Here is a 22,381-nt window from a genome sequence, read left to right as displayed (position 1 = left end):
CATGGCCCCAGAGAGTGCTGACTGGGCTTGAGGAGGCACCATGGTGTTTATGTGAGGATAGCAACGCTAGCGGTGGGACAGGGTGGGAGGTGCGATCAGTGAACGAGGGAGGTCCGTTCAGCTCCTATAGGCCACGGTGAGGAGTTGGGTTGCATTCCAAATGTAACAGGAAGTCATTTTAAATGGCGGTGACATGATCACATTCCTCTTTTAAAAATTCCACTCTGGCTGTGATCATTCATGCAAGAGGTGCAGGGTGGGATACTAAAGCCTCTATCATGGGATTGCCTGGGATTCGCTGAGAAAATATCAGGGTCCTGGCAGAGTTCCTGGCTCCACATCTGGGCTCCTAAATGACCACTATTAATTATAATATGTATGGAACCCTCCGAATACCTCCTTCTTCTATTTAATACATTGCATGAAATGATCAGTTTTGGGGCCTGTCTCCCCAACAAGACAGAGCTCCTTGACAGCAGATACCATGCTATATGCATCATTGTATTCTTGGGACCTGCTACAGGGCCTGACTCATGACAAGCTCTCTATCATACTTGCTGAGTTAAGAGCTGAATGCACAAATGATTTTTTCCTGGTGGAAGGAACCCAAATAGTTTCTGTTCTTCCACCATGGGTGTTAAGAGATGGAAATTCAGGTTTGCAAAGATGAGTGGGTTAATAAGGATGGTTGATTCTCCTTACTGGGCACGGTAGGTGTGGTAGGATGCCAAAATGGCCGTAGATTCTAATCCCATCAAGCTCCTTCCATCAAGAGGTGAAGCCTGTTGCCTTGCCCCTTACATATGAGCTGGCTGTGTGAATTGCATCAGCCAGTAATGTGGTGGAAGGGATGTTATGTGAGCTCCCAGGCTAAGCCTGAAGAGACCTCACAGCTACCAACCTCATGCTTGGAATCCTTCCACTGCCATGTCTTCAAGTCCAGGCCGGCCTGCTGCATAGAGGATGAACAGCCATGTGGAGGGAGGGGTCCCAGCCATCCTACCTCCTCTAACCAAGAACAACAAAGCACTGCCTAGATCAGGGCTGCCCAGCTGAGCCCAGCCCATGATCCCAATCCAAAGGCTCCTGAGAAATAATAAATTTGTATTCTTTTTAACCGTTAAGTTTGGTTGTTTTGCAACAAGAGCTAACACAGCAGACCTAGGGTAGAAATTCAATGCAAGTCAGCAGGGGAAGGGAGACCAGTTAAAAAGAGGAGACTATACAAAAGGCAGTGAACTCCAAAGCATGAATTAAGAGCCAGACTCCTCTTTTACTCCTAAATGCAAATGGCACACCACCCTACCCCATTTTAGAATGGGGAGGGTGCCCATATTCTGCTGCCTCGCTGAAATGGCCGAATCCTCCGTCAGCACCGGTGATGGGGTCGGTTTGCTGAGAACCTGTCTCTCTACAGCAAAGTGCCCTGCCAGCCCTCCCCTACCTACCTGCCCTTCTCTAAAAGCCTGATCTTTATCCATCCTAAGATGTCACTGATGGCACCTGCCTTTATTCTCCATCACAATGACTGGAACTCCCCTGCCCTGCTGTGTTGGAAGAAATAGAAGCCATCATTTTCCTCAAGTTCACCAAATCAGTCTCGGAAAAGCATGCAGGCAGAAGCCTCAGGGCCCAGTCTCTCTGAGCCATTTAAAAGGTGTCACCAAAATGGCTCACCTCCAGGGATCTCATGTGCCTCTGACACCACACATCCAGGAAAATAGGCTGCCAACCCCAAGGAGCGACAATCCCAGGCAAAGGATGATTTAACAGCCTCCAAGAGCAAGCCCCAAATGCCACAACCTCCACTGTGATGCCGTGGATTCACAAGGGCCCTAAAACCTCTCCAGAATCACTTTGATCCAGTTTTTTTGTCATTTTTGTCATATTTACAAGGTCCCTGCCCCACCCCCCATGGCTCTGGGGTACTGAAGGGAAACATCAGCACCACAGCAAGTGTCCCAGTGTAGCAGCTCCCACATTCCCCAACCTCACACCAACACTGGGCTCGCCTTCCTCAAATCCTGCCTCCTCGATTCCCGTGTGCAGCAGAGCCCCCCCACTATCCTATCGGCTACCCAGAGGTCACCTGCTGTAGCTGCTCCAGGTGTCCCCACCTTCCCGTGACTCTCTGCATGAAAGGCATCCCCCAGATGTGGAAGCTTTAGCCCAAAACAGACCAGAAGTGGCAGGGGACTTAATCCATCAGGAAAACCACTCCACGAATGGAAGAACGGGCGTTGGTGGTTAAAACCCCAGCTCTCTTGTCCAGGAGTGGGAGGATTCTGAAGTGTGTCCTGCTCGGCATCTGGGAGCACCCCCACCCCGCCTCAGTTGCCCACAGCAGTCCTCAGGCATGAACACCTGCTTGCTCGGCTTTTCTCCCTTCCCAGACTCCCTTCCCCACTCTCACATTTCTTGGGAGATAGGTCCCTGTCTCACCCTCTGCTTTGGAGAACCCCGTGTCCCCAGAACTTTCCCAGGCAGGGTTAGCTTCCTCATCTCCTGGCCAGAAACCTCCAGCACCACCTGCTGGAGCTTCCCTCCGCTCCGCAGCCCAGCTACAGGGCTGAAACCCCGATACTCACACAGGCCCCGAGAGTCTTGCTGATGCACTGGAACTAGTTCTAATTTCTCCCTTAGAAGAAAGGAAACCACAGTTGAGTCTATAACCCCTCTCTGAGCTTGTTGGTCCCTGGATTATATCACCCCGCCAAAATCACCAGGGCCCACCCATTCAGGGAGGCCTGGACCCAGAGCCATTCTGTGCCCTGGTCCCCTGGACTTTGCCTCACTCTGGGTGGCCAAGCATTAGGGAGTCCATTCCAGGTGCAGAGGGACCCCATCAAGACCCATCAAGGGGGTCTGGAAGGACTGGGGAAGGTCCCTGGAAGCAGCAGCCTCCTGCTCATACTAACTGGATGTGAGAAACTCATAGGCTATTTCCCAAGAAAGCAGACTCTGAGGAGATGCGTGTGCAGGAAGTTTCCTGGGGACCGTTCTCAGTATCAACACCTGTTGGGGAAGGGGGTGTAAATCACGCGGGACTGGGTAAAAGGAATGTGAGACAGTTGAAGCGAAGGCGTTGTCTGGTGCCACAGGGAGATCTGGGATGGCCCTGCTGAACTGTCCTGAGTTGAAGCAAGGGGCTGGACCTTTGTAATCCACAATGACCAGTCACTGGATGAGAGCTGCCCCAGAGAGGGGCATGAATGTGAATCCGGAGATTCAGTTCCTCTGAGGGCAAGTCTGGGAGAGCAGGTGCTTCAGTCCAGAGGCAGGGCTGATAAGGCAACATGGCACCCATCACACCCAGTGTTAACAATACTCAGAGGCAGGCATGGTCAGAAACTTCTCTGCCACCCAGAGCAGATGAGGACGACGGAGTGACTGTCCCATGCTAACTTGAGAGGAGCTGGAGTTAGGAAAGAACGCCAAGTCCCTTGACAGCCATGCCCTGGGGCTTCACGCCTGGAAGGACCAACCATGGCTCCTAAAGCCACCTCCAGACCCACTCTCAACTCTCAACCAACCTGCAGGGGGGTGGTTTGCGTGAGAAGCCCCAGGTCCAGCAGTACTGGGTACTAGTTTCAAACACAGCCTTTCTCTTCCCACGAAGCAGGAATACGAGAGGTTAATGAAGCCTCTGGCTGAGTACCTCGCTTGCAGAAAGGAGCCGGCTGGGAATCACTCATCCGAAGGCACTGAGGAGCAAGCCTTGCTGGGTCAGAGCCGAGTAAAGGCTGGGGACTAAAGTGACAGTGCCACTCTGCCCTCGGGTTTATAGCTGGCAGCTGGCATTTTTGGTAAACCGGGTGACAATGAGCAAGTGAGGTCACTTCTCTGTGCCTCAGTCTCCCCATCTATTAAGTGGGGTTGTCGTTTTAAGGTGGAAATGGGGTGCTTGCAGGAATTCCCTCCACAAGCTATGACGTGCTACCCCAATGTCAGAGTAGAAAGCAGTTTCTATGTTGCTACTTCTCAAGCATGTCCAGATTAGGTAACATTTTAGCAACAAAAGACAAAATCGTGTGGGAATCCCTGAGAGAAAAGAGGAAAGTTTCATGGCTCTTTGGGAGAAGGTAGATCAATTCAAAATCAAGTTGGCAATACCCTATAAGGTGACATTTTTTCTAGGTCTAAGAGAAAGTCTCCCATATGTGCACAAGGAGATGGATATACAATGAACACAGTGTTTTTGTAACATTATAGAATTAGCAAGAATAACCTTGGTGTCCCTAAGGAGGGGAACTAAGGAAGCTAAGAGGCTGGATTCAAGAAACACTAAGGAAAATAAAGCCAAGGGGGTTGGTCTGGATTTGAGGTGGGGGACAGAGGTTTCAAAGAGGGTGCCTGTGTTTTGAATTTGCTCAGCAGACCCGTTCCGTGCAAGAGGGGGCAATAAAGAAGGGCCAGGTATGGGGTGCTGATCACATATTCTGTACTGGAGGAATGTATGCCCACATGTGGAGGCGTCACGTGGCCAGTTGGACAGACGGTCTGAGCCACAAGGAGAAGCCTGGGCTGGAGACATACTGGGAGGAGGGAGGTAGAGGATCATCTGCAAGATAGCGGGTACAGGTGAAGGGAGATTATGGGGGTAAGGAAGAGGGTCTAGGACTGGGTTTGAAGAAACTACAACTATGTTATTTAACAGCTTTATTGAGGTATAAGTGACACACAATAAACAGCACATACTGAAAGTGTACAATTTGATAAATTTTGACATGTATACACCCAAAGATCCATTATTACATTCAAGATAATGAGCATATCCCTCGCCTCCAAAGTTACCTGGCGTTCTTTTGTAACTTCTCCTTCCCTCCTATCCCCAGGCAACCCCTGATCTGCTCCCTTGCTAGGATTAGTTCTCATCTTCTAGAATTGTATGTAGATGGGACCACACGAAATGTAATCTGCTTTGGTCTGACTTCTTTCCTTCACTCTAATTACTTTCTTCTTTTTTGTCCATGTTGTTGCTTGTATCAAGAGTTTATTCCTTGTTATTGCTGAATTGTAGTCATTGTATGAACGCACCACAATTTGATTATACATCGCCAATGTATGGACACTCAGACTGCTTGCACTTTTGAGCTACTACAAACATAGCACCTATTAATATCTGTGTACAAGTCTTGGTGTGGACAAACACTGTAACTTTTCTTGTAAATACCTAGGGGTGGAACGGCTGGATCATATGGGCGGGACATGGTTAGCTTTTAAAGGAACTGCCAATTTTTTCTCCAAAGAGGGGAGACTATTGAACATCCCCACCAGCAACATACAAAAGTTCCAGTTGCTCCAACTCCTCGCCAACACTTGGTATGGTCAGTCTTGTCATTGTAGCCATTCTAATAGGTATACAGTATTATTTCATTGTGGCCTTCCTTTGCATTTCCCTGCTGACTAATGATGAAACAACCTTTAGCAACTGGAAGAAGACTGAACCTAGCTATACAGGAAACCCAAAGGAGAAGACAGAGATGCAGGAAGAAGAGCAGAAAAACGTGGCATCGTGGAAGCCAACAGGAGAAATGGCTCAGAGAGAGAGTGGTCAAGAGAATCAAATGATGCTAATGTGGCCTGAAAATTCTCATTTGGATGTAGTGCCTTTGGTGCCATTCCAGTGGCAACTGGTTCCAGCTTCCAGCCTCTCTCCACGTTTGCAGAACAAGAGTCCATGGTACAGCCTACTGGGTGGTACCCTCTCCTCAGGTGTGTGGGCCCCGGCTCCCTCCTCGGAGCCCCTGAGGTGAAAGCACCAGTCACCACTTTGCAGCAGTCCCACGTTTCCAGAGGGGATCACAGGCTCTGTCTCCTGGGAGGCCAACTGTGACATGATTAGCATGCAGAAGTTTTCTTAGGGAGTGGTCTCCGGCTGGTCACCTCTGAGAACGGAAAAAAGCAAGACTGGGCGAGGCCGACGCTGGATTGCTGAGGCTGGGATGGCCCTTCAGCGCTGTCCCCACTGGGGACAAGGGAGCCGAGCCTTCCTTCCCTGTGTGGACCAGTCACTGGACACAGCCTGCCCCAGGGGGAGGTGGGACCCTGAGCGAGGCGACTCTTCCAGCTGAAAGCGATGCCCGTAGATAGTTACTGCTGAGGACTGCCACCCCGGCAACCTCTTCCCTTCCTCCTCAAGAGGGATCAGGGCGGCACAGTCAGCCTCCACTACAAGGGGTCTCTCCTCCAAGTTTCCAGGTTCGTATCACCCAGCCTCTTCCTTTGGCCCCCCCACCTCAGACTGGAAGCCATTTCCTGCCGTTACCGCTGCTAGATCACTTCAGAGGCCCCAGTGCACTTTCGCGATGTTCCAACTCCCGCGTAAGGGATTCCTTACACTAAACACTCTCTCACTGTTCCTGGTTTCCTGATTGTCCTCCTCTGCCCAGAGGACTCCAACACCAGTAGGGAGAAGGGGGCGGGGTGAGAAGCCCACCCTGGTGGATTGGTTCTGTGTCCCACTGGCTGGGTTACATATACATAACCCAGAAAGGTCAATTTGGAAAATATCAGGATCATGTTTTGCTTTTGGCTCATGCATACCCCCGAGTCGTCTGAAAAGACCAACATTTCCATACAGGAATCTGGAATGAATCAGAGAACATGCATCCTGAAGCCTCCGTGTGTCTGCCCTGCAGGTAGGAACGTGGCTGAACTCTCTGAGCAGCTTGGAGCCTGAGTATAATCCATTTACGGCACTGCTGACATATTAATGCACTAAACGGCTCCCTGGTGGTCTGAAAACGTTAACACAGTCACAGCCTGAGTGCCCAGCTTCATGTGGACGTGACTCAGGTTCAGGGATAATTGGCTGAAAAACAGTATAAAGGGGTGCTGGAGGGGGAAGAATAAATCAATGATTTCTCCTTTCCATTCTTCCACCAGTACCAGACCGGATTTTCAGTAAATGCTGGACAGCAAGACCAGCACATCCCAAATAAACAGGTCCTGCCAGTTAATCAAGTGTCCACCACAACATTTAGATGTAGTCATATTGGCTTCAGGAAGCATGTCTAAACTCTACTTCCCTGGCTCCCCTCACCAGCATTAAGAAGTCATCGGAATACAACCCACTTCTGTCAGTCATTTTATTAATACAGAAAGACCATGATTCACCTTGTTGACCCTCACAGGGGGAGTTTAGATCCTGGTAAGCACCACTCATGTTGTTTACCATGAACTTGATTACGAGGAGGAAGCAAAACACAACATTATTACCAAAAAGTCCTCCCTGATAGTCTTAACCCCCCCCCAAAATAAATGTGTTAAAGTCTTCAAATATACAAATCTAAAAATATGTTACAACATTTAACAGTAAGACTCAAGTTCATTTTTTAAAATATGCTTTAAAATATACTAAGCATCTCTCTCCTTCCCCTGATTCTCCAATGAGGGGCAGAAGTCCTCCTCACTGAAGTCCTCCTCACCGTCGGCCTCCTGGATTTCTGTCTCGTTCTCTGTCCCTGGGGGAGAAGGGGACTGCAGAGTACCCGAGGCGGCCACTACGAGGCTTGCTCAGCAGACCGCTTGTGCTGCCTCCGGACGTGGCCTTCACTGCCGGGGGGCACCTCCTTCTGGAGGTTCGCCGTGCTAGTCTTTCCCGCAGTTTCAATCCAGGGGTGCTGAAGGACCTGGTGGGCGGTGTAGCGCTTTTTGGGGTCTACCACCAGTAACCGGCTCACCAGATCTTTGGCAGCTGTGGGAGGGTGAGAAGGAAGAGAAAATGAAATGAATGCAGGTGGCTCTGAATTTGTCCGCCCCGCGCATGAACTGAGATCACAAACGCCTATGTCAGCACCACACACTAGAGGGCGCTGCCCCACAGAACTTTCTGTGATGCTGAGAGCCTTCCATGTCTGCACTACCCACTGAGCATCTGAAACATGGCTACTGAGACTGAGCAATGGAATTTTTATGTGTTGACTTTCAACGAGTGCACGTTTCAACTGCAACAGCCATGAGCGGCGAGGGGCTACCATGTCGGGACAGCAGAGCCTTAGAGGATGTCCGTTCGTTTCTAGAGTCAGGGGGCCAGGCCCACCCCTGACAGCCATGGCGCCCCGCGCAAGAGAACAAATGGAGGCCATATACCATATGTCTACATATCTTACATTTTGAAATCAATCGTCGGGCTGTTAAATAAAATCTGTTCAATCTCCTTCCTAAGTTGGCAAATATGCCTTCACACTGGCAAAGTTGAGAAACACGTGAAGGAAACCTAAGTACAAAACAGCACCAAGTCAAAATGAATTTCATTTCCTGCCCAAGATCATGACTGAGTCTAGAGAGATTGGGGGGGGCAACTGGTGGGCCAGGTGGCAGGCAAGGGGGGGGAGAAACGACTTCTCTGTGGCTTGTTGGCTCTCCCTGGCCAGCTCCCTAAGCTTCCTTTTTGATCACGTGAGAAAAACACCACCCACTTCTCCCTACCTTTCTTGGGTGATGACTCTTGCTTAAGATCAGCTGCTCACCCACCAATCAGCCCCTCCTCTACACCACTTTCCGGCCGCCTCTTAAGCATGGGAGCCACAGGATTTCTCCTACCTCGCCCACTTCAAGCTGGGTGAGTTCTGCCAACAAAGTGCCTGGGCACCCACCCCAAACAGCATCACTCCATCAAGATCCCCAGAGGACTCAGCGGGGAGTGGGTCAGGTTTAAACTGGGAATTCTCAGACTCACATGTACAAGCGTGGACAACTGAACACCCCACCAACATGTCCAAGCTCTCTCTACCCCTCTGAACAGAGCCTCCTTGGCTACCCTGGGGCAGTATAGGAAGTTTCTGGGTAAAGAGGTCTCCCCAGTCTTGGAAGTAGGCCTGCACCATTTGGGCAGAGAATTCTGGGGTTCTGATTAAGTGACCTAGAATGGGGGACCTGGGTTCTGGAGGACACATCTCCTCGGCTCCAGAATCCCCTTGCTCTGTGGGGTGGGTATAACCAGAGTAGGGCCCTCTCTAAGGCATGGGGCCCAGGGCAGGGGCCACCATCCCCAAATCTAAGGACAGTGCTTCACAGAACTTTCTAAAATGATTCTCAGTCCTTCAATTCCCAAGTCACCACTGGCCTGCTCAGCTCCAGACCCTCACTCCACCCGCAGCACGCCACCCCCCCCACCTTATTTAAGGGGCGAAGAAAACGAAGCTCTCTCCTTACCTCACCCCCCAACCCCAAGTGAGGAGCCTGAGGCTGGGGGTGAGGGCAGCTCAATAACTCACCTGAGAAGACACGGTTGGGGAAACTGAGGGAAAATAAAGTTATCACTCCTATTCCACTTGTTAAGCTAGAGACTCAAAGACTCAAAACCCCCGAATATCCAGTTCCCAGTTTTATCAGGGTAATGGGTGGTACCGACAAATCAGTAGCAAAAAGGGGAAAGGTGGGTTTTGAAAGGGGCCAAAAAGGAGGAAGACCCGACATGCCTCTGTCCCACTTAAGATGGCTAAGACCGGCACCCGCTGCCTTCCAGAGCCTCCGTGCTCCAACTACACCGCTGCACAAACCCTGGCTGTTCACCAGGAAGATATGCATTCCCAGGCTGCTCAATTCCCGGTACTTCTATATCCGAGATGACTGTGATCTTTCCAAACGAGGGTTTATATTTCTGATATTCTTCAGTTCTGAGGTCCCTCCACTGCCTTAAGTATCTAGTGACTGCAACCAGTGGTCAGACTTTTTCACTGAATCCAAAGCAAACTCCTGTTTCCCAGAGTGCTATACAAATAAATCTCCACGAAGCTCACAGGTAACAAAGGATGAAGCGCAGGCCCACAGCCCCTCTCCCTGCCCGGTTCTGAGGTGGCCCCTGCACGCCTCATTACACAGCTGACCTAAAACCTGCTCTGCCGGCAGAACCCAGGACGGGCTCCAGCTCTAACGTCGCCTCGTGTCCCCCGCTTGGGGGAGCCAATCTCACCGTCAGAAATATTGTCCCAGTAAGGGGCCAGGAATTCGAAGTGGCCCAGCTGGATGATGTTAAAGAGCTCGTCCTGGTCCCTCTCCGGGCTGCGGAAAGGAGGGAAGCCACACAGTAGGATATACAGGATCACGCCTGCGGCCCACATATCCACTTCCAGCCCGTAACCTGTGCGACAGGCAGAGACACAAGCCAAACTGAGACCAGGCTGGATCAGACAGGAGGAGACAAATGTGGGGAACTGTGGTTCTGGGTGACCAAGGCCCGCAGCTTTCAAGTAAGCACCAGCCACTTCTAAACACATGGGGGGGTGCTTTGCTGCCAATGCCTACAAATGGGGGGTCGACTCCAGTGTTACCCAAAGCTTGGTCCTCAGACGACTGCCAGTTTGGCACCCTTTCTTACCGGTCTGGGATAAAATAAGCACAGAAACTGAAAGTAAACATTTGGAAACTCATAGCAATTGGGCATGGCCATGACATCCAGCTCCAGGGTCAAGGACACGTCTCACTGAACGGAGTTTAGGGCAGAGTTCGGGGGTTGTCGAGCACACGTGGTAAGTCACGCGTGGCATGAGCGGTGACCTCGGCCCATGTAGCAGAGCTTCATGTGGGCCCGCACTATATTAGAAATTCTAAAACCTTCCCCAGAGACAATTCAAGAAGTCCTGGTCTACCCCAGCAGCCTCTCCATCCCAGTCATTGTCTTTTCACGTTGAAAAAATATTTTTACTGGCTCTCTCTTATGATTATAAGAAGACTGACATTACTAGCTGTATCCCCCCATGAGCACACAGACACACACAAACACACACCCACACATATTTCTACTTCCTGTAACGAGATTAGGGTCACACTGGACATATTTTATACCCTATTTCATTCACTTAATATATCATGGCATTTCCTATGGAGGAATTTCCTATAAAGAATATTAAAAAAAATTCTTCAAAAACATGATTTCTAATAGCTGTCAGTATTCCCTTTACATAATAAACCCTCTATTTTGTAATTTAAGTATCTCCTAACTTTCTTACACTATAATTCTGTGATGAACATCCTCATCTATTAAATATCTGGGCACATCTCTGACTATATTCTTGCAATAACTTTCTGGAAATTAAATGCACAATACAGTAAAGGTTTACACAGTGAAGGTTTTTGATATGTACTGCCCAATCATCCTCACAAAACCCTATAACAGCAGTATGGACATTTTCAAACATGTTCTAACTTTTTACCTTTGGAAAAGGAAAACACTCAGCAGCTATAATTGGGAAGTTGGATATTCATTATTAAGCCCCAGAGCAATGGTGTCAAGACAAATCAGCAAAAATATATATACATATTACAGAAATAAATCATTGCTGACCTCTTTGTGGCCAACTTCACTGGCCTTTTCTCAGCTCTGTACTACCTTTCACACTCCGGAGGGTCTGGCTTAGCTTGGCCTCCCATCTTGAAACGTGCCCGTCGACCTCTGTGACACCGTGCTCTCCTCGTCCTCCTGCTTCCACTGCCTGGTCCCCTGCTAACCCGTCCCTCCTTCTCCATCCCCCAACTCTGGGCCTCCCTCCAGAGTCTGTCCCCGGCCGCCCTTGCTGGCATCATGAGGAGCTCCTTATCTCGCCCACATGGGCTGCCATTTCCGCGTTGAGGAGTCTCAAAAGCACCCGCTCAGCGCAGGGCCTGACCTCCCTGCCAACTGGACAAGTCCATGTATCCATCCTCATACCTCTACCAAATCACTGTGTTTAAAATTTCAACCCACCCACCGCATCTCCCAAAAGAGCTTTCCAACACCCTTAGTTGGTATCAGCACCAAGGCTGTGGTTTCCCTCAGCATTCAGGGAGACTATTTGCTTTCCTTCTTTTACCCAGGTCATTGATACCTCCACTAAAATGTCTCTGGTTGTCACCACAGTACCATAGCCACTCTGCTGGCCACACTGAGTCCAAATTCCTCTGCTCAGCCTCCCCCGTTGTGGAGAATCCAGACTCAACCTAGTCAGCCAACTAAATCGCCCTCTGCAAAACTGAGACCAGTCTTGTCAATGGCTCTACCACCCAACCCCCGTGCATAGTCCTGTCTCCCCGTCTTAGCTTCCCTGATGCTTCTGCTGCTGGGAAACTCTCTCCCTTCTCCCCACCAACCCCACAACCCATCCAGAGCTTTCCATCTTACATATGACACCTGAACTGATTTCTCCCAAAGTGCTACAGTGGCTAAACAGTCATTCATATATTTGGAGCCATATAATAATAATAACGGTTTCCTTTTTATGTACTTTATGGAATGTGTCACTAAAACAGTTCATTGGATCCTCGTATAATATACAAACTGGTAATAAATACTACTCATGGGGTTTGAAATGGGACACCTTGTTCCTTAAAATGCAAAGTTGGAGGAGGAATTTTTAAGCCGATTACCATAAGAACTGCTTCAAATTTTTCCCATTACAGGTAGCCTTGGGTCAGTGGCACAAATGGCCTTGCTTGTTGGAGTCCCCTGGCTAATTCTCCATCATCTTTTATCTCGCTCTCCTGCCAGCACACACACACACACACACACACACACACACACACACACACACCCCAATCCCTCCACTGTAAGGGCAGCCCAGATGAGGAAAAAGTCCACACGCTTTGGTGGGGGCTCTGTTTCAAGTATCTCCATTAAAATCCAAGTTGCAAGCCTGGTGCCAACGCTGAGATTTTTGATTGCTCCATATTGAAAAATATTAAATATTAAAAATAAGACATTTGTTAGTAAGTGAACCAGAGTCCCTTGGAGCAAGGTATAACACGTACCTTTCTCAGAAAGAATTTCAGGAGCTACATAAGTTGGAGTCCCACAAACAGTAAATATAGGTCTCACCACATGCTTTGCAAGGCCAAAATCAGCCAATTTCAAGGTGGTAGATTTGTCCTCATTTCGCTGAACCTGTAAGAAAACAAAATCTCCAAATCATCAAAATTGTGATGAGAACAAAGAAGAAAAACTAATGAGACAACAAGCACGCAAGGTCAGGAAAAGCAAACGATAAACCTACTTGAGCTTATAGTTGATAAACCCCACCTGATTTCGGTGATGGATACTCACATTTTCAAGTAAAACACCAATGAGTTAGATTCACTGTGTTGTCCACTACGGTAGTACCATATTGCCACAGATGGCTATTAAAATTTGTATCAAATTAAAAATTTAGTTTCTCAGACGCACTAGCCACATTTCAAGTGCTCAAGAGCCATTGAGGGTTAATGGCTACCATATTGAACAGTGCAATTATAGAACCTTTCCATCATCACAGAAACTTCTATTGGGCACCACTGAGTTAGAACAAGGATCAATGATATTTTGAGCCCTGACTAGCATTAGTGAGGACTAGAAAATGTCTCTGGGGAATGTGAAATCTGGGCAGAAATAAAAAAAAGGGGGGGGAAAGAGCTAGAAATTAGAAGGAAGAAGTAAGTAAGCAGTGGAGAAACACTAGGTACAGACCCTAATTTGAGGACTGGGGAAGGTCTTAAGGACCAAACAGACCAGAAGTCTTTAGTTCCAAATCCAAGACTTGCCTCTGGATGGTCTTGGACCAATTTCTTTACTCATCTAAGCCTCTGTCTTCTCCTTTAAAAAGGGAGGGAGGTAATCAATTCCAGCAATTAGGCTTATGTCAGGAGTTCCGATCAGTGTCCATAATCTACCCTGCGAAGTCCTCCTCTAAAGTAACCAACTGTCCCAGGCCACCAGGGACTGAAGGGTTCCCAGGATGTGAGATTTTCATTTTTAAAACTAGGACAATCTCTGGGCGCCTGGGTGGCTCAGTCCGTTAAGCATCCGACTCTTGATTTCAGCTCAGGTCCTGATCTCAGGGTCGTGAGATCAAGCCCTGTGTCGAGCTCTGAGCTTATCAGGGAGTCTGCTTGACATTCTCTCTCTCCCCCCCACCCCTCCCCTGCTCTCAAGTAAATAAATAAAAAAATAAACTAGGACAGTCACAGGCAAACCAGGATGAGGTGGTTGTCCTTGTTTCCACATAATACAGAATTAATACTACTAAATTGGGATTTATTCATATATATATGGCACATATATATATATATATGTATGAGATATATATATATATATATATATGAGAACTGACAGACTGGGTTCTGTTAACATTTTTGCATGAAGGTGAAAGAAGTTAGTTCTGACTCTTTAGACCCCACTTCCACCAGGTTTTGGAGAAGGGGAAAATCAGTCATTTTTAGAGCAACAGAAAAGATGTGAGCCTCACTCTGAAATGAAGACGGAGAGCCCCTGCTCTCCTCTGTCCTCGTCAAAATGGATCCCACCTGCGTCTGATTCTTCCAAACAAATTCCGGTGGCCAGCTTTCTGATCACTGATAAACCAATTCCCACTGCCCAGCTGATGTGTCCTGTCCTTCTCCCTCAAGGCGTCTGCATGCTAGATGATGTGTTAGGAAGAGGTGGGTCTTCCCCTAAAGAAATGAATCTCAAGAGGTGAGTCTAGCAGATACTTAGACCACCACGCAAGACACAGCGTAAGTAAAGATATGTTCTATTTCACGTAAAAACAAACAGCGAGGGGGCAAACCTAGCATATTTTGCAGTAAGTGAAAGGTGCATTGGCTCCCTCCTTGCTACGCAGGCGCTTTTGCACTCTGGGGAAAGGTTAAATCATCGGGCACATCAGAACTCCAACCTTCTTCAACGCTAGTTGGTACCCAAACAAGTAAGGCAGAAGGGCGACCCATAGGAGGTCTGGCCTCCAAACATCAGAGAGTGTTAAGACTCAGAGCAACAGCCTTCCCCCTGACCAAGTCTCAGGACACCAAGAAATAAAGGCAGAAGCCAAAGGATTCCCACGGCCCCTCGTTCCCGGGAGGCAGGAAGCGAGGTGTCACAACCCGGTGGTACCTGCCTGCTTCCAGCTCCGGCCCCGCGCGGGCCCTGCTCTGCAGCAATCCAGGTAGCCGCCCCTGGCAGCTGGTCTGTGCACACCAGGAAGATGCTGGTTCCCTACCTGGAAGGCGTTCCGAGCCCCTTTAGCAGCCTTGTTACCCATCCTTCCAACCTCATGTTCACAGAGAGCGGCCCACGCGATCTCTAGCAGGGAGCTTTGAATGGTAGATTCTGCAAGTGTGACATCTTTTCCTCCCTCCTGTCCTCTGCCTCTTGGGAAAGGTACACCTGTCGTCACATCCTGCCTTTCCTCCCAACAGAAAGGACAAAGCTGGGGGCTGTCAAGGTCTTGGGCCCAGAGGGGAATTTATCCATAGAGGGCAGAGACAAGAGTGGAATCTTAAAAAACAAACAGAAAAAGTCCAGCTCCTAGAAACAAAGAGTAGAACGGCGGTCACCAGGGACTGGGGAAAGCTGGTGGTCCAAGGGTACCAACATGCGGTTGTAAGACAAATATGTTCCGGGAATCCAATGTACAGCCTGGTTGGTGACTGTAGTTCATCATTCTGTATTGTGTACTTGAAATCTGCCAAGAGAGATCTCAAACATCCTTACAAGAAAAAAAAATGCCACAAAAAACAAAGCAGCTCTACGAGGTGATGGACAGGGAAATTAACGTGAGTGTGGAAATCCTTCCACAATGTATACGTGTATTGGATTGGATCATCATGGTGTACATTTGAAATACATCACAATTTTATTTGTCAATCACACCTCAATAAAGCTGGGGGGAAGAAACTAATGCATAGTTTTAATTAAAACATAAATTTTGTTACATATAAGATTAAGTAAATTTATACTTTGGAGTTTTTTCCAAGGCACGTTCTCAACAAAACTTCTATTTTCCACTTAAAAAAAAAAAAAAATTACAGCCCCTATGGCCGTCTTGAAACCCAGACATACAGCCAGTGCCCTGGGGATCCTGGTCACACAGAAGTGCCCCCAGGAATACAGCCACCTTCCCCCCTGGAGGGACCCCTGCTGGACCCAGCACCACCTGAGGGATTGATGGCAAAAGCCCCTTTTGTAACAAATGGGTAAAATCAGGGTCGAGGTGACTGGCTCTGTCCCCTCCTGGCAGAGGTCGGCCTCAGGTCCACCTGCTTCTGGTTCTCCTGGAGGGGGGTGCTCTGGGCGGCTTCCTCATGTCCCGCACTGAAATAACCCTTTGCAGGACGATTCAGCGTCAAGCACCCATTACATGTACAGACTCTAAAGCCCAACAGCCAGGTGCAAACTCCAGCTCACCATTTACTGGTGTAACTGGCTAAGTCACTGGTCCTCTCTGTGCCCCCACTTCCTCATCTGTAAAGTGAGATGTGAATGAGATGTGTGGTGAGAATTTAATGAATTAACATTTGTAAGGTGGGATAAACAGTACCCCAGCACCTAAGAAGCATGACATAAGTGTTTGTTAAGTAAACCCTATTATTTTAGCCTCTGTAACCCCAAGAGCAGGACTGACTTCAGAGAAAATGAGAAGCATGGGAGGTTGTCCTTGATGTCTCCCTTGTCCAAACCGAAGGCCCGTATATCGGGCAGGGCCCTGGTCCATCCTCTGCTGTGAAAGCTCCAGCCCCCCTCAGCTCTTGCCTGCCCTGCATCTCCTCATAGAAGCTGAATGCTCATGGCAAAGGGGAGCTGAGCTGTTAATTACTGAGCTACGATAAAACAGGGACAAGGCTGGCTGACTGAACCCCAGGGGAGAGACTCCTTGGGACCACCTATAGGAGAAATTATCAACTTGTCTGCAGGCACATGTTCTCACAGCTCTCCTGGAATGGGGACAAAGGTTGCCAATGCTCCCAGCAGTGCCTGGGGGGCCGAGGGCAATGGGAAGACCGGCTCTCCCTGTACACCAACAGAGCCATGGGCACAGCAACACCCAGAAATACGGGGCACGCACTCTCTGGTTTCCCCAGACAAGAGGAAGTTCTCTGCACTTGCTTTGGATCCTGCCAGTGAGCTTACTGCTCTTAGAAGAGAATGTGTCTTAATTACCAAGTCTGAGTTACCGCAGGCAACCTAATCAATGCCTCCCTAATTAACCTAACTGAAGGGAAAGTCACAGGTGCAGACAAAAATGCGATTCGGCTGTGGTCTGCGTAGCGAGACAGACAGAGCCCAGAAGGAAACAGGGAGCTAATGATCAGAATAATTTAGACTAGAAAAACGAGTTTGGAAGGGGAGGACAACAAAATAGTATGGTGCCTAGAATTTCCAGCTGGATCATCTACATTAATCACATTTGCTGGGTAACTGCTGAAAAAATATGTCCCCCACAAATATTTGTATTCTCCCAACCAAATGATCAGCAGGAAAAGCATCTGGCTGCCTTGATAACACCAAAATAAAATACGCCCCCAGGAGAAATAACAAACTGGTCCTTTCCTCAGAGAAACCCCCCCAACTCCAAACCCTGGCTCCGCTGAAGGACCAGCAGATTCAACATGGTGGACACTCAGTGTTTTGTTTCGCACATTTATTAGGTTAAATGTCCACATGCTGACGCATGCACGTCCAAACACCGAATCCGCGTTTTACATCATTCTGTGGCCTTCCTAACACATGGCATGCTGCTTCTTGTCTCTTCACGGTTTCATCCCGCTCCGCGCGTGACTCGAGATCATCCCCACGGCACTGCCCACAGCAGGTGCTGAGCCCAGGGTCTGGTTGAGATCTGTGGAGCCGTTTGTCCCTTCCAGAAAGCGGCTTGAGACCACCGGTGTTTTTAGTTCTGCTGTCTCCAGCTTCTACTCTCAGCAGAGACGTCACATCCTTTGGAGCCGTCCGTGTGACTTGCGGCTTCTCATCTATTCCATCGACGTGAGCAGCTTAATTATACTTAAGGTCCTGCACTGACTGTGTGAGTTTCATTTTGTTTTGTTTCTACAGGCACCTCCCATTCTTGGCTTCAGAACAATTCCCTATCTTAATCGTGAAATCAAATGAGTGACATCCTCCCAGCATAACTCTTCCTCCTAGCATCCGAGGGACTTCTGAAACCATCAGCTTTTCCACCCAGATGGGAACGTGTGTAAAACATCCTCCCACCAACGACTGTTCACTTCTGATTGAAATCTCAACATGGAAGGGATCCCACAACTTTAACAGGCAGTTCATCCCATTTGTGGCCACTTTAACTTGTGAGGAGGTTCACCCCTGTGTTGATTCCAAATTCCACCCCCTACACAGTTGTCTAAGTCTGCCCTCGGGGAGGAAACTGAAGAAAGCCACACTCGTCCCAAAGGGAAACAGCTATCATGATCCCCAGGTCACCTCTGGTTTCTCTAACTTCACATCTGAGGATCTTCCAATTGATCCTTATAAGACCTACTCTCCTGACCATCACCCCTTTCTAGCTCCTTCCTACACTAAGTTCATTGCCTGAACCAACAGCACCATCATCGCTTGGGTAGAGATCTGGGCTGCCCAGACCCACTGAACCTGAACCTACATGTCGACAAGCCCCCAGGGTGAGTCGTGTGCACAGTCAAGTCCTGGATGATCTCCATTTCATCGATGCCTCTCTTAACAAAGAACCCTCAGAAATGAACACTATGTTCCACGTGTAATTTGATCAGGACAGTGGACCTCAGGCCTCTCAGTGAATGGGGCACTGGGTGGCCATAAAGACAGCCAAAGACTCCATTCGGTGTCCCACTCTGATGCCCCTCCCTCAGAAAGCCTTTTGAGGGGTTCCGAACATGCCACCCCAAATTATTCCACTTTGACATACTGATTATTAAACAACTCCTATCTTCCACTAGTTTTCCCATGATTTTACTTGCCACAATTTGCTGTCCCTAAAATCCTGGAAACCCTTTTTCTTTTATCTTGTCACTTCTCTAAAAATGTATTGTTCTTTTAAGATGCTCTATAAAGCCCCAATTTTGAACTACCCGTTTGAGTTACTCATCCCAGAGTTCCTCCCATGTGCGTGTGCTGCATTCACGCCCTCCGTCTGTTTTTCTCTTGTTAGTCTGTCTTTTCTCGATTTAATTTCCAGGGTCCTGCCAAAGAACCCAGGAGGGTGGAGACAAAAGGGTTTTTTTCCTTCCCTACACCTTCGTGGGCCAGGTTGGCCAGGTTTGGCCCATAGCCCCTGTGCCCACATCTGAACTTGCTTCACTGACATTTCCATTTCTCTGTCTTCTGGTCCATAGAGACTCACTGCTCTGGGTCATGTTCCTTCCAGAGCTCGGTTTTCAGCTGCCCTCCAACTGCAAGAGTGTTAGAGATGAATTCACACAGCACTGTCAGGACTGCTGATCCATCTGCATGCATCACCCCCTTTCCCAGCCACACCAAAGTTCCCTGATTTGAATCCAGGTGTTCTCTATTATTTACATAAGCACCTATATAACACCTGGAGGGCCTCAAAGCTTCAAGAGGAATCTTTATTTTTCTGAACAATTAACAGCCTCCTGTCCTTCAATGGTACCTCAATTTAAATGTGACCTTGCAATGTTCATCTCTGAACAGAAGATGGCAGCAGAGTATAGACCAAGCAGCAAGTAGTACCACCGCCCCACCCCCACCCCACCCACCCCACCCCAAGCCAAGAAAAATTCAGATGTGGTTAAGCCTACTTCTTACTTGATCCTTCATGGTCCTTCCGGCCTTTTCCCTCCAAGGTCCCATTTTCAACTGGCTATGAGGACTTTATGATCTTAGAAACCAACTGACACTGAAATACCAAAATACCAATGCCTAGAATCAATTTACATTTCAACAGCAAAAGATACCCTAATACAAAACAATAATTGAAAGCATCAGTGGAAACAAAGTCTTCCCTGGGACCTGTCATGACAGGCCAATGACAGGCCTTCATCTGGTACTTTTCTACTTCATTAACACCTGATATTCACCCAACAAACATTTAGATGCCTAGGGTTTGCCAGGTATTGTTCTAGGTACTAGGAGCAGTGGATGAAACAGGTAAAGTCCTTGCTCTTATAAACCTTCTTTCTATTAATAAATAATATTCAAATGAATATGTAGTGTTCCACAGTGATAAGTGTGGTAAAAAAGAGAAAAAGTGAAATAAAGGTTGTGTTGTCTGGTATAGTTTCCAATAACCACATGTGGCTATTTACTTTAAACAAAATTTAAAGTTCAGTTCCTCAGACACTCAAGGCACATTTTAAGTGTCCATGTAGTGGTGGCCACCGTACTGGGCAGTGCAGAGACAGGACATTTCCATCATCACAGAAAGTTCTACTGGACAATGCTAGAAATGACAACAGCAGGGGTTGCTATTTTAAATGGGGTGGTTAAGGCAGAACTCATTGAGAAAGTAACATTTGAAAAAAGTCAAGCGTGATCCACATTCAAATTTGAGGAGAAAGCTTTTCAGGTGGAGAAAATAGCAAGTGCAAAGGTCCAGGGGCTTGCTTGGCCCGATGTAGGAACAGCAAGTAGGGGCAGGAGTGGAGAGAGTGAAGGAGTAAGCGGTTGGAGTGGAGCTCTGAGAGGAAGCCAGAGGCCACATGATGCAAGACCTTGGAGCTCACAGAAATGAACTTGGCTTTTACTTTGAGTGTGACAGAAAGCCAGTGATGACTGAGGAGAGGAGTTATAGGGTCTGATTTACATTCGGAGATCACTCCGGCTTCTGGGAGGAAGAAGGCCTTTAGAGGAAGAGAGAGGACCAGTGAGGAGGCCACTACCATAGTCCCAACAGGAGATGATGGTGGCTTGGTCTCTGGTGGTGGAGTGGAGGTGGGGACAAGTGCCATCCTAAGGGCGAAGATAAGGTTTGAATGGGGAGGGTGAGGAAAGGGGCTCTGGGGCAGCTGAGCTTCCTGCCACCAGCAGCTGGGCCGGTGGGGGCCCCATGTGACAGAGAAGGTGGGTTGCAGCCCAATATGGGGATGAGAGCCCGCCTGGAGTTCAGGATGGAACGGAATGTGGAAAACCACAAACAGGGCAGACGGGGGGGGGGGGGGGGGCCCGCTTTTGGGGGGGGGGGGGGGGGTGGTTGAAAAAGGGGGGGTGGTGGCTGAGGGGGGCGTGGAGAAAACAAGGTTTGTTTTCTTAAGTTGGGAGATAGCACGTCTGTTTAGGTGATGATGCAGCCGTGTTCTGGGCTGGAGACGTATGGGAGAAGCGCAGGTTCCGTGTGAAACCCGGTTTCGGCATCCTGAGTTTGAGATGCTCATCACATCAGACAACCAGGTGGTGACCTGAAGTGAGCGGCCGACCACGGGCCCGCCCTACGTGAGCCAGGGAACATCTACAGTCCACCCTCCACTCTTCAGCATCAGGGCTGGCCACACCCAACACTGGGTTAAAAAGACACGGCATCCAGGGACTACCCCCCCAGGCTCTGTGGCCAGACACCCCCTGCTGGGGGATCTCCGGCCATCCCCCTGGTGTGGTGTAGCCTCAGTTTCCCCACGTGTACATGGAAGTAATGAAGCCTTCCCCATAGGGTTGATGCGAGAATTCTATGAAAATGCAGAGTGCATAGAATCGTGACCAACGTGCTAAAATGACATGACAATAAAGTTTGTGTGTGCTCTGACGGGACACGGGCTCTAATCAGGTGGGAGCACAGAGTCAATGTCTCAGTGCAACAAGTATAGGTAGTGATTCTCCAGGCACAGTCCTCTACTACCACCCAAGAGATACCAGACAGTGTCTGGAGACATTTTTGGTTATCACACCTCGGGGATGCTAGTGGCATCTAGTGGGTAGAGGCCAGGAAGCCGCTAAACCTCCTACAATGCCCAGGACAGCCCCCACAGCAGAGTCATCCTGCCCAAATGCCAACAGTCAGTGGAGAATCCTGGTGTAGAACAAGAGAAATAGGGCCATCACCATCAGGTTCAGACTAAAGTGACTACCCCCTGGTAAAAGAGACCATTGAGGTAACTAGCAGGATGTTTCCAAACCAACGCCTGGACTAATGTGTGATTTCCATACTCTCCCCTCTCTCTGTATGGAAACACAAAGAGTATGCTCCTCCTCACCAGCTTCTCAGTCTCCCTGATACTGGAACCCAGCCAGGTCCTCCCCTCCACCCCCATCTCTCAAGGGACCAGAGTCCACATTCAGCATTGAACTTTCTAAGGAAATCATTTAATCCAGTCAAGCAACTGAACTGTCAACATGTGTTTTGCAAAAGAGCTCAGAAGTGGGATTGGAATTACCTGGATTTTTGTTTTAGCTCTGCTTACACCAAAAGAGCCAGATGGCCCCCACCTTGACTTTTTCTGAGCCTATTTTATCACCTACGATATGGGAGAGGTCTCTAGACTTCCCACGCAGACCTAATTTTCTGTGGTTATGCTACAATCTACCAGGATTTGAAACCATGCAGCAAGAAAGGATCTCTTTCATCTCAGTTTTAGCACTTAGGGACAGAAAAAAAAAAAAAAATGTTAAGATCTGCCAAGCACCAGTCTAGTAGAGTGTCCAGGAGCTTGGATGGTCCTGGGTTCAAATCCCACTTCTCCTCATTTGCTGTGTGACTCTGAGCAAGTTACT

The 22,381-nt window shown here is 48.6% G+C and overlaps 1 protein-coding gene across 3 annotated transcripts in view; it reads right to left on the bottom strand.

Moving 5' to 3' along the window:
- Positions 1-4,660: 4,660 nt before the first annotated feature.
- The window catches only part of DCLK3 (doublecortin like kinase 3), a 48,078-nt gene continuing 30,357 nt past the window's right edge, over positions 4,661-22,381 (bottom strand). For 2 of the 3 annotated variants that reach the window (XM_073902217.1, XM_025884646.2), the window contains exons 3-5: positions 12,730-12,862; positions 9,920-10,087; positions 4,661-7,699 (exon numbers count right to left, since the gene is read on the bottom strand). In XM_073902217.1, the coding sequence (XP_073758318.1) occupies positions 7,506-7,699; positions 9,920-10,087; positions 12,730-12,862 (495 nt within the window). In that variant the 3' untranslated portion in view covers positions 4,661-7,505. The remainder of the gene's footprint in view (positions 7,700-9,919; positions 10,088-12,729; positions 12,863-22,381) is intronic. The other variant, XM_025884647.2, reaches the window with a different exon arrangement.

This window comes from Callorhinus ursinus, unplaced genomic scaffold (genome assembly GCF_003265705.2).
Source record: "Callorhinus ursinus isolate GAN/ISIS: 27379988/994484 unplaced genomic scaffold, GSC_fseal_2.0 scaffold1, whole genome shotgun sequence".
Taxonomy (NCBI): Eukaryota; Metazoa; Chordata; class Mammalia; order Carnivora; family Otariidae; genus Callorhinus; species Callorhinus ursinus.
This window is presented reverse-complemented; position numbering and strand designations above follow the sequence as displayed.